This window comes from Pteropus medius, unplaced genomic scaffold (assembly GCF_902729225.1).
Source record: "Pteropus medius unplaced genomic scaffold, Ma_sr-lr_union100, whole genome shotgun sequence".
Taxonomy (NCBI): Eukaryota; Metazoa; Chordata; class Mammalia; order Chiroptera; family Pteropodidae; genus Pteropus; species Pteropus medius.
In genome coordinates, this window is record NW_024349803.1 from 4,215,439 (window position 1) to 4,227,823 (window position 12,385).

General features: G+C 49.6%; 1 protein-coding gene across 4 annotated transcripts in view; it reads left to right on the plus strand.

Moving 5' to 3' along the window:
- The window catches only part of COLQ (collagen like tail subunit of asymmetric acetylcholinesterase), a 58,911-nt gene extending 47,501 nt beyond the window's left edge, over positions 1-11,410 (plus strand). For 2 of the 4 annotated variants that reach the window (XM_039837090.1, XM_039837091.1), the window contains exons 13-17: positions 4,591-4,730; positions 5,721-5,840; positions 6,253-6,373; positions 8,003-8,105; positions 9,852-9,921. In XM_039837090.1, the coding sequence (XP_039693024.1) occupies positions 4,591-4,730; positions 5,721-5,840; positions 6,253-6,373; positions 8,003-8,105; positions 9,852-9,921 (554 nt within the window). Of the gene's footprint in view, positions 1-4,590; positions 4,731-5,720; positions 5,841-6,252; positions 6,374-8,002; positions 8,106-9,851 lie in introns of all 4 variants that reach the window. The other 2 variants (XM_039837087.1, XM_039837088.1) reach the window with 2 other exon arrangements.
- The last annotated feature ends 975 nt before the right edge of the window (positions 11,411-12,385 follow it).

Below are 12,385 nucleotides of genomic sequence, written 5' to 3' on the forward strand. Positions count from 1 at the left end.
CTCTCTCTTCATACTCCTCATACACCGCCACCCCTCTTAGGAGCTTTTTCTTCTGAGAACAAAAGGCAGACGTTTTCAAATAGTACCTGTTTTTAGCAAGGACAAGAAAGCACAAAATTTTTGCTATCTGCTTGAAATCCTGAGAGAACAAACATCGATTAGCATGCCAATAAGTTATCTTGTCACATCTATTTCTATTTCGTTAAGGGAACTGGATTTGAGGTGCAGCCCAGTCTACATGTCCGTGTCACATATTCTGTTCTCGTGAGTTGACTGGATGATGTGGATGGAGGTCCTACCTAGTCCTCGTCCTCCTTGGTTCTGGCATGCATAACATTCCAAATCCAGGGACTGAGAGCATGGCCCGAAGCCTGGGTTTTGCCTTTGAAAGGGACTCTCATGGTCCTTGGGGTGTCAGGGGCTCCTAAAACTGAGGAGTAGCCGGGAGATGGAGCGGAGATGTGGATGCGTAAGGAGGTCCTTAGCAGACTCAGACCTTAATAGTCTCACTGCGTGCATCTGTTTGTCAAGGCCAGCCCCCATCTGAGCTGAATCCCAGTTTCCTGCTTGGGCCTGGGGCTGGGTGCGAAGGGCAGGGCCTGGAGACTGTCAGCAGCTCATTCAGATGCCCACTGTTTGTCTCACCAGTCTCTGATGGATTGCAACCGCATCCCTTTAGTAGGGCCAGTGTAGTCTTGTTTTCCCTCCTGGTTTTCCACCTCTTTCTCGCTCAGTTGAGTATGCTCACGTCCCCTTCCCCTCCACTACCCCATCTTCTGCCAGATCCCAGCCATGCCGCCCTCTGTCCTCCAGCAGATGCCCTGCTCTCCGCAGAGCTAGAGCATTTTCCCATAGTCTCTCTGGGTCCATGTAGCCCAAATGGCATTCTTGTCATCCTCTGGTCCACCCAATAAAAGCCTTTCCTTCCTTCAAAGCCCTTTCTTCAGTAAGGCCTTCCTTTGTCTCTAACAGATGGGTCTCCTTCTCTTGGGGCCCCATTGCCTTCTGCTATGGCTCTTCCACTGGTAACTCTTTTCCCTACATGTATTTCATTTCATTTTCTTTCGAGATACAAGTCCTTGAGGCAGGATCTGGCTGAGCCAGCTTCACATCCCATGGCACCTGGCAGGTGGGATGGCTGGGGCTGGTCCCTGCAGGTGCCCGCTGGGCTACATTGGCTCTCAGCCTGTCCCACCTGGGTATTTACTGCACAGCAGGCAAGCAGGATACTGACTGTCTCTTTGGACTGATGTCCCCTCCCTGTGCCTTTCTTTGAGTCACTTCCTTTCTGGGAACCTCTCAGAATGAGAGGTCTGAAGAAAATGGGGCAATAATCCTGTTCTTTGGGAGAGGTTTTGGAGGGTAGGGAAAGAAGGGAAGGAGGAGTTTATAATAGACCTTCCCTGTGCCTGGGACCAGCTGGATAATCATGGAGAGTTGGAATAGGGCCCCAGAGCAGTTCCTGAGACTACCTTTGAGAGTCTAATAAAAGTCTCAAACCCATGCTCAGGAAAAAAAAAAATGGGTCTACCCAAGATTCTGCACATTACTTCCCAGAGATCCAGAACTCCTGCTCCAAATCCATCTGGGGATACCCTAGGGCTCTGCGGAACACAGGTTAAGCTCTCCTGGGCTAGTTCAACCCTTCCTTTATAGGTAAGAACTTTGAGCCTCAAAGAGAATTGACTTCTCCAATGTCACAGAGCCGACTAGTGGCTCAGCTGAATCAGTCTGTGGCTCCTGGGTCACAGACCTCCCCGCTTGGCCGTGCAGCCTCCACAGGGGCAAAGTGGGACCTGGGGATGATATGGAGACTATTCTATGGTTTCTCTGCCTTCTCCCAGATCCCCTCTCAGACCTGCTCCCCCTGCAGCAGCCAATGGTGATGGGAAGTTCTCTGGGTAAAGATGGAGAACAGGTCCTCTGGCTGCAGGGGTGCAGGACAGGCCAGGCCCACTGGACCAGCTTCGAGAGGCCGAGGTAGGGAAGTTCAGGTTGCTGTGTCTTTCAGTGAAGCCTGACAAGAAGTAGGCGGAGGCAACAGATGCCCTCCGACAGTTGGGAGGAAGCGGCAGGGAAGCTGCAGTGGTGGCAGGAAGAAGCCTCCCTACCACATCCTATCTTATCAAGTTCTGGTGCCAGTGGCGTGACATGGAATAGTGCTGGGGGAGGTGGAGATGGTGGGAGCTTTTTATTACCCAAGTTACAGAGAAAAAGGAGTTGGAGTAAGGGAGGGAGTAAAGGCAAAATGCTTTTAGGATGTAATTTGCAATAACCAAATTATAAATTTGGCTGAGTCTTTTCTGCACCCAGACAGGGTATAAGTGAATCAGTGTGGTACCTGGGAATTGCCAGCTTCCTTCGAGCATCAATATTCTTGGATATTTGTCTTTTGAACAGCATAACGTTAGATCAAACATGAATTCAAATCTTAGCCTCAGTACGAATTAGTTGGATAATGGACAAACCCCTGAATCGTTCTGAGGCCACGGTTCCGGAGGAGTCGCTGGGGTCACAGAACCTGCCGGAAGTCTGCTCCAGTGCCACTCTCACGTCCTTGGTTACAGAGCATTCCTACCTCAATTTCCCTAGGTTTTTAAGTACCCAGAATATTCCTGGGCTGGTGGAGTCTCTGCCTCTCTGGGCTCTGCTGAAAATATCAGAATACAAGACTGGAGCTCTCCCTACAGAATCGTATTCATATTTCTATTAGAACAAACAGCCGTTAGCTGGTGTAAGATGTTGGCAAGCCTCCCTTCCCCTTCGCACCGCCAGCATCCTGATCTTGGACATATCTGTCCACTAGCTCACGAAGGCTCAGGGTGTGGGGGTCTTCCCACTGGGGGCTCCTCCTCCAGCTGCAGCTGTTTCCCTGGGCTCCTGACCAGACCTCTCCTCTGGGGTCATTTTATTTCTTGCCCTTCTGGGGTCTGCAAACTGTGCACCCCGTTACTGGCTGCCTTGCATGTTTTACGACCTGAAAGCAATGACGGGCTGGTATCCAGACTCCCCTTTATTTTCCCTGGGGGAGGGGCACTTATTTCATTTTTTAGTCCCCATCTTTCCTCTCTCTCAGTCAAATGGCTCTTGCTGTAGCACTTTTCTGCCAACCAGAGTGTGACTTCTAGCATTTTCTGAAGATCTTTCCTTTCCAGTTAGTCTGCATTGATTGATTGATTGATTGATTCATTCATTCATTCAGTCAGTCAGTCATCAAACAACTACCATTCCCCTACTGTGTGTCGAGTCCTAGTGAATGAAAACAGGCACCAACCCTGCACTCATGGAGCTTACATTCTTGAGGGGAGATCAAAGAATCTCATAATATATACAATCACGAACAGATAAGTACCTTGAAGAAAAGGCATGAAATTGTATCCGAGTTGAACATGACAGAGTGTAAGGATTCAGAAAGGCTTCCCTGAGAAGGCAGTGTTTGAACCCAGATCAGGAGTGGGGGTGGGGGCGGTCAGGCACCTGGAGGGGAGGGATAGAGGGTGAAGGGGAGAGCGATCTGTTGAGGGAATGAAATTTCCGTATTTACCAGCAGTTCTCAACCTGGGTGCACACTGGAATCATCTTGAGAGTTTTTAAGTGTGGTTGCCTGGGTTCTGTGCTCAGCAGTCTTGATGGAATGGGTCTGGGGTGTGGCCTGGGCATCAAGGCCTTTAAAAGTCAAGGTGAGAACTACTAACCTAGCAGGTATCTCACATTGCAGGGAGTAAATTTCCTGATCACGTCTTTTCAAGACACTCTTCACTCAGTACCAGGGAAGAGTAAGTGGGCTGAGCATTTTTTGATGTTCCATTTTCTTTTGGAAGAAATCAAGGAAATGCACACTCAGACACTCTTTTGTAAAGATCCTATGTATAAGAAGAACAATATAAAATAAATAAGAAACAATAAAAGTTATCAGTCAGCAATTTGATCATCTGCAAGCAGTCCCCTATTGATAGTGGTCTAAACAAATAGGATTGTTCTTTTCATGCAACAAGGAAGCCCAGAAGTGGCCAGTGGCCAGCTCTGGTCCAGCCTTTAAGTGTCACTATCAGGGCTCCAGGCCCCATGAGCCCCTGGTTTTTCCCTTATGTTGGCTTCTCTTCTCATCCTTATTACTTTATGTTTGCAATGTGGCTGCTGCAGCACCAGACATCTTCTGTCTTCAAGGCAGGAAGAAGGGGGAAGCTATGCCTTCCCCCAGCTATGTTTCGCCCTTATCAGGATAGAGTGTCCCAGATGCCCACCCTTCTCCCACCACAGACCCTGCATTGGCCGACACTGTGGCACCTGGTCACCTTCAGATGCAACAGAGTCTGGGAAGTAGAATCCCTGTTTGTCTAGTCTCCAAAGCATAGAGAGAGGGAAGGGAGAAGGGGACTTGGGAAAGGTGTTACCGCACCCAGCATGGTTCAGGGACCCACACGGAATATCACCTCTTCCACATCTTGGCTCAAAAGCATCTCTTTGAACCCTGCCCTGAAATACTGGGGACTTAACCTTCCTTCTGTTGTGAAGGTCACTCACATTTCTCTGGGCTGTTTGGTTTTCTCTTCCTTGGCGCTAGTTACACAGCAGTCTGTTGCTTCCTAGGACAATTTGTAATGGGACCCAAAGGGGAAAGAGGATTTCCCGGGCCTCCAGGAAGATGTCTTTGTGGAACGCCCATGAACGTGAATAACCCTTCTTATGGGGAATCCGTGTATGGGCCCAGCTCCCCGCGAGTTCCTGCGGTAAGGTTCTTCTGGGCGAAATCTGGGGTGTTGTCCATTAGGACAACATTTGATCCTCTCGGGGCTTTTTAAGAGTAAATCTTATTTTGTATGTATGTATGTATTTAGTAAAACTTATTTCCCCCATTTACTGGGTACACACATATAAGAAATTGGAAAATAGAGGAAATATCAAAAAAAGAAACCCAAATTGTCCATTTGGTTGTGGGTCCATTTTGGAGTGGTTTTTTCTTTTGTTTTTTTTTGTGGGGTTTTTTGGTCTTTTTATGCAAACAAACAAACAAACAAACAAAACACACACACAAATACACACACATAAAAAAACACACATTGAAAATTTCAAATAAATACAAAAACAAAACAAATAGCTTAATGAACTTCCATGTACCCTTTACCCAAATTTAATGATTATCAACTCATGGCTAATCTTGTTTCCTCTTTATGCCTACTTACGACTGCCCACCCCCTTGGATTGTTTTCAAGTAAAGCCTGGTCATCAGTTCATCATAAACATCGTTTGAATCAATGCACACTCTTCTATCTATCATGTGGTTGTGCTGTGATTTATTCACCCAGTTCCCTACTGTCTGATGTTTATAGAGTGCTCCCAAGCATTTCACTAATGTAAATAACACTGTAATGAACATCTTTGAGTATAAGAATTTTGTTAAGAATCATTTTTAGGTGTTGAAGTACTCGCTTAGATGACATCACCTTTCTCCTTAAGTCTTGGGAACAATTTAAATGTTTAAAATTTTTAAATTATGGTGACAATTTTTATTTCAAATTTAGACATCAGGAAGTGAATTGCAAAGGTGTGGGAACCAAGCCATTCCTTCCCACTTCTGGAGGAAGGCTAGAATATAACATGCAAATCCCTCTTCCCTCTGTTGAACAGCCCGAGGTTGGCGATTCTGTGTCTTCCTCTAGCTTTTCCCTGCCCCCTGTAGAAGTTTTTTCTGAACACCTCACCAGTGTGTTCTCTGGCAGATTTTTGTGGTCAACAACCAGGAGGAGCTTGAGAGGCTGAACACCCAAAACGCCATTGCCTTCCGCAGAGACCAGAGATCTCTGTACTTCAAGGACAGCCTTGGCTGGCTCCCCATCCAGGTACCCCGAGGCGTGCACTTAGGACATACCCCACCCAGGAAAGGGACACGTCATTAAAGGTAGGGAAGGCCAACAGTTAGGCCTAGTGCAGAGCTTTTTGCAGTCTTTCCATGGAAGGGCCGAGCATCCTTCTATTTCTGAGCAGCTCTCCATGCCCCTGCTCCCCAAACAGAATCTCCTCTCTGAGCCAAGGATCCAGATAGTCTCATATCACTATACTGCTCAGCCACCGACTGATCTGGCCCAGACGCCCTGCCAACTACAGAGCTTTAGGCAACGGGAAAGGAATGCCTTTCCCACTCAGGAGGAAGCCAGGGGCTGCCCTCTGGACCTAGAGCCTCTGTCCCCAGTGTCAATGACTGCCCTGCCTGGCACACTGTCCCTGGTAACTATGGTATATTTCTTTGACCAGCTGACCCCTTTCTATCCTGTGGACTACACTGTAGACTACCGCGGCTCCTGTGGAGATGGAGTCCTACAGCCCGGGGAGGAGTGTGACGACGGGAACAACGATGTGGGTGACGATTGCATAGGTGAGTGGGGCCCAGCCGAGGAGAGCTCTGGGGCGGGGGTCAGGGCAAGCCCTAGACACCAGCTGTGGTGGTTTGGGACAGTTCTAGAGCCAGAGGGATGATGTACCTGTGCTGTTGTGGGGACAACCTTCTCCATTCAGGACAAATGTTAACTTCTACCATCCAAGCATGCCAGTGGGGGTTGGTGTCAAGGACCTTGTCCTCAGAGGAGCCACCAGTACTTCGCTTTTTTCTGAATCCTACTTCTTGGCAAAATCCATATACCAATTCATATTCTTGTTCAAAAGATAAGGGCGATGCAAAAGGGAAAAGCTATGAATTTAAGTCAGGACTCAGTTTTACTAGATTGAGCCCTACTAGAAAAACCCTTTTTAGGGGCAGTGGGCTGGCCAGACCTGCCTTCAGGCCTTCAGGCTTACAGGATGCTACCAAGATGGACAGGCAGCCTAGCACTGGAGGGTTTGCTTTGCTTTTTAAAATAAATCAGGTAACAAAAGTAGAAGATGAAGTGAAAAGCATAGGCTTTAGAGTCAGACAGAACAGTGTTCAAATGCAGGCTTGAAGAGCCACTAACCTACCTCCAGCTCAGAGCAGCTACTCAGTGAGTGGGGTGATGGGGAAGTGATAGCTCCAAGCCTCACTCTTCTCAACTGAAAAATGGGTATAGCAGTACTGACCACTTAAATCTTTAGAGATTCTATGAACTAATGTGTGTGGATTATCTGGGTCTAGTAAGGGTTCAACATCCCTTCACCGAATTATTTTTAAGCCCCTGCCAGACTCTGCTCGGGTTTAGGGATTTGGAGATACAAAGTTGAGTTCCTTTCCTGCAAGAAGCTCAAGGGAAGGGTGACGGTGTGGTGAGGAAGGTGTGCACAGGGGTGGGATGGGGGGTGGAGTGAGAAACTGCACTTCCTGTGACAGTTCCTGGGATGGTGATCCCCAGGATGCTGGCCTTTCCTGGAGTTCTTTCTGCCTCTGCTGTGGACACTGTCAAAAAGGAGATCATGCAGCAGGAAGGAACAAATGGGGTCTGAAAGCCTTGTGAAAATGAGGGTGGCATTCATACTCCAAGACCCTCCCTTTGTGTGAAAATAGAGATCCCTTTGAAGACCATCTGGCTCCCCAGGGATATGGAGTCACCCACCCTGGAAGCTCTCTGTAGACAGACAAGAGCCACCATGGCCATCACTTGTGCCCAATGCTCAGTCTCCTGACCCTCAGCTCACGGAAGCCCACAGTGGTCCTGTGAGGGGGAGGTGGTGTCCATACGCCAGGTTTAAGATAAGGACATTGAGGCTTCAGGAAGCCAAATGGCTGCTCTTGGATGCTTGGCTAACAAGTGGCAGGACTGGGCTGGAGCCTGAGTCTCCTTATTCTCCAGTGTGGGATTTGGGGTCTGAGGGTGGTCCCTGGATGCACATGAAGCTTTATTGAAGTCCATATAAAGCTTTAGTGAAGTCCATGAGCATGAAAGGCTCAGGCTCTGGATGGATGCTTTAGGCCACGATTTTACCAGATAGAGCCTTAGTAAAGAAAATCCTTTTAAGTGAGTGGGGCCCACCCAGGCTGGCAAGCCTGTCCTGCCCCTGCCCCTTCTCAGGTCTGTACCTCCTTGTGTCTTTTCAGGCTGTCACCGAGCATACTGTGGAGATGGTCACCGGCACAAGGGCGTGGAGGACTGTGACGGCTCTGACTTTGGCCACCTGACATGCGAGACCTATCTCCCTGGGTAGGGAGGGCGTCACGTGCTGTCATAACACCCCTTCCTTCCCACCTGCCACCCTCCCTCATTCTTCCTCTTCTTTCCTTTACAATTTTGAGTGCCTCGTACATTTCTGGTACTTTCCAGATACGGAGGTATGGTAACAAGACAACACATGATCCTGCTCACCCAGGGGAGACAGGCAGTGAAACCATAACCACTATGTGTCCTTCTGGGGCAGCCTGCATGCCACCGAGGACAAGCTGGGACAGACACAGCCACCAGCTCCATCCTGGGCCCCTGGGGGTCAGCGATCTGTAAGCTTAGCTGGTGCCCCACACGAGCAGCCCCCATCCCTGGTGGCTGCCATGACCACATTAGTATTCTGGGCTGTGGGCCTGGGAGAGAAGCCCAGCAAAGGGTGGAGAGGCATCAGGGTGTTTCAAAGAATCTAAGCATCTGTATAACTTGCACTCTCTGGAACAACTCCTTACTTCTGGGCAGGCCTGTGGGTGCCAGTGAGACCACACCAGAATTAATATCTAGTTTTGCTGGCTTGTGGCTCCTTCCAGAAAACTCTAAGAACTTAGTATTCCCTTAGTAGACCCCTCTAGTTACTTCTGAGACTCTTCAGTGGGGAGTTCACATTGCTTTGGATAGACATTCCAATGTTCCAGCCTCTACCTGGACATCTCTCAAGCCAACTGAGGGCCACTGGCCTGTGAGGCGCTCATTCCATGCCCAGGCTCCTTTCAAGATATAAAATGGCACCATGTTCCCCCTAATCCTCCAGAACCGGAGTTGCATAGCATTCTAGGGCAGATGGGGAGGCTCTTCCCCACCGCCCCCCCCATCACCCCTCCTCAGTCCCTTAGAGTTTCAGTCTCTTCAGCCTTTGCTTCCAGTGTTGTTCCTCTGATAGGTTTGGACCCAGGACCTTGGCAGGGCTGGGGAACAGACACCAGGCCCCCCACTGCATCTAGTGCATGCACTGCCCCCTCTCTGCAGTGAGGAGACCTCCTAACAGCCACCTGCCAGAGAGTTGGCGGGAGGTCTGAGCTGGATAATGGCTCCATGGACACAGCTGAGAGTACACAATCACTCACAAGTACAGGCTCTCATCGAGCCCAGGGCTTGCCCACTGGCTCACTGTGGTTACTCTCCTGAACTCCAGAACATAAGTAGAATGCATAACCCACCATGTGGGCACTAGTACTTGGGCTTACAGAGGTATAGACCGCACTGTCCAATATGGCAGCCCACAGCCACATGTGGCTATTTAAATTTAAATTAATTAAAATTAAATAAAATTTAAAATCTAATTTTTCAGTCATACTAATCTTATTCAAGAGCTCAGTAGCCACATGTGGCCAGTGGCTGCCATATTGAATTGTACAGCAATCGGACATTCGCATCAGTACAGCATGATCTAATGGACAGAGCTGGAAACATTTCAGGCCTTGAGACGGGGGCGATTCTCTCGGAGATGGTGTATTAAAAACAAGACTACCAACCCCTTTTACCCGGATTCCTCAGCTGGGTTCAAGAGAAAACACTCCAGAGGCCTGGACTCAACTCCCCCAAGCCCCTTACCCCAAACAAGAATGAGAATAGTCTCTGTAGAACCCTTGGCCCTAAGTCAGGTGGCAGCAGTGGCTGCTGTTTGATGAGGTTCGACCGAAAGTCACCAGAGGTGGCTTTGTCCTGAGGGCTAGGCAGGAGCTCCCCTGCTCACTTCCCCATGTCCACCCTGACACGTGTCTGCCTCCTCAGGTCTTATGGGGACCTGCAGTGCACCCCGTACTGCTACATCGACTCCACGCCCTGCCGCTACTTCACCTGAGGGCGCCAGGAGGAGGCGGGCTGCCTCTCACATGCCTGCAGCAGCTTCTCCACCCTCGTGAAACTGACCTCGCACCATCCTGGTCCGGTTTCCATCGCCTTCCTGCAACCAAGACAAGGACAAACTCGTGCTGCTAAGATATGCTTTTAACTCAGTCCAACTGGAGGAACTTAGGACCAGTGCATCCTGTCTTAATCCAAAATACTGGAAAACCTCCCACATGCCCAGCCTGGGGACTGTGACCCATCGCTCAGATCGGGCCAGTAGCTGAACTACAGTGCCTGTTCTATTCCCGCGTCTTGCCCTCCCAGGCCGTGGACTGGCTTAGCACTGTTACACACACATGGACCTGCAGACTACTTGTTCTCATCCTGTTTGGGGTGTCTGGGGTACAGGCCTCTCCATCCCTCTGACCTCCAGAAATGTGGGCATTTTCACCAGGACAACCAGCTTCCGAGTCTCTCCAGGCCTGTGAACCGCACAGCAGGAAGTGGGTCCATTCTCTCATAGTGGCTCACAGCTCTGGACCTCCTGAGGGTCCCCTCAACTGGCCACAGCCCAGTACAGCCCCATGTGGACGTCCCCCAACAAGAGACTCAACTGTGAAGAAGTACTGAGAAAGCCACCAAACCCTTACTCTGCCTCAAGTATTGGGTGGAGGCTCAGCTGTGGTGCCTGCCACGCAGACAATAGCAGATGAGTGGCCTTCCGCTTCTTGACCATTTCCCAAAGGGACAGCTCTCATGGTTTCACCATCCCAGGCACCATCTTGACCTTGTGGCTCTCTGCACTTAGGCCTCTGTCTCTTGAATGCCTCTCGCCCATTTCTAATTCAGGAAAGTCTCTGGCAAAGTGACCTGAGTCCACAACTGGGCAGGCTGTCCGTGTTTCTTCAGCCCTGAGGAGAGCCCCGCCCTGGATGTCCCGTCTGGGACCCCACCACTTTTAGGCAGAGACGGTTCCTGTCCCGAGCTCCAGCTCCTGGCTGCCTGCTGACCCCTGAACGCCCTGTGGCCTCCCCGTGTCTCCATAGTGCGCAGCTTGGTCCTCCCGTCTGTATGCCGAGTCTCCCACGTGTCTACAGGGTCGTTGTCCTGCATGTCTGTGAGCTGCCTTTCATCACCATCTTTCCTGAGTGGGCCTTGGCATTGTTTTAGAAAGACGTCTTCCCCACAGCAGACCTTGAGTGGGGTTTGCCCATTTGTTACCAGATGAAGGGACACTCCTGGACTTTCGTACAAAGCTATTTAATTTGGCTAAGTCCTGGGGACTCAACAGATAGGAGCCTCTGGCCCGGCTGGCCATCATGCTGGTGGTCTATAGTGGACGGGGTCAACTCGAAGGTGGTGTCTTTAGAGATGGGCACATTGGCCAGCTTGGTTTCCTCAGCCTCTACTGCAAGCCCTGGGGTGATCTGCTCTCATGTAAAGTCACCACCTTCATACTGGGATCTCTGGGTAGGAAATCAAGAAATAAAGACAGCTCTTTTCCCCAACTGTGGCTTTCTCTTCTCTGGGGGTTTGGGGCTAGTGTCCAGCATTGCTGGATGGAATGAGGGGTCTGAATTCAAATTCTCTTCCCAGACCCTGCAAAGGATTCTAGAATTTGGAAGCAGTCCTGCTTCCTCAGGGAGAGGGGAGGAAACAGGTTCAGAGATGTGAAGGAACTTGCCCAGGGTCACAAAGCCTCGGCTTGCTAACCCAGCCCCACCCCCAGCCTTGTATGAGGATCTTTAGGAGGGATGGAGATTCAATACTGCCTCGGGCCTGGCTGAGAGGGTCCCTTTTCTGGGCCTCACACCTTGGTGGGCATGAATCTGTTTAACCATTGTGCATAATTTGCTTAACTTCTCCGAGTCTCTATTTTCCCATCAATAGACTGGGAATAATAGTATCTTATTTCAGGGTTGTGTTGGATTTTAGCGAGCATATAGTTAAAATTTCTGACACCTAGAAACTGTTTAAGAAGTGTTAGATTTTATCTGTGTCATTATTATTTAGTAGCTCAGCCCAATTCAATCACATCTTTGGGGACCTGGGGTATTTTTCTTCCCCATTTGAGGCCAGTTACGTGAGTTCACTTTTGACAGCAGTTTGGAGCACAGCCTTTACTGCAAAGCCATGAGAAAAAGCAGTGGTTCTCAAACTCTGCTGCACGGTAGCCCATTTGATAAATAAATACCACCAGGGATGAACCCGTAGACCATCAAAATTAGGTTTACTGACTGGTAGGTAGTAGGGAGACCAAACACCAGAGGAGCAATGGGGCACCTCGTCAAACCCAGAAAGACAAGATCGCGATAGGATTTGGGGAGGGAGGGAGAGTAAGAAGAAAGTACATGAAGCAGTGCTGGGACAGGCACAAAGTAAAGCAAGCTGTGCATAAAGGGGTCAACAAGCAGCCTGGACCAGAAAGTGGACCAGTTAAGAAAAACATGGAATGTTATGCCTGAAAAACCCTTTCA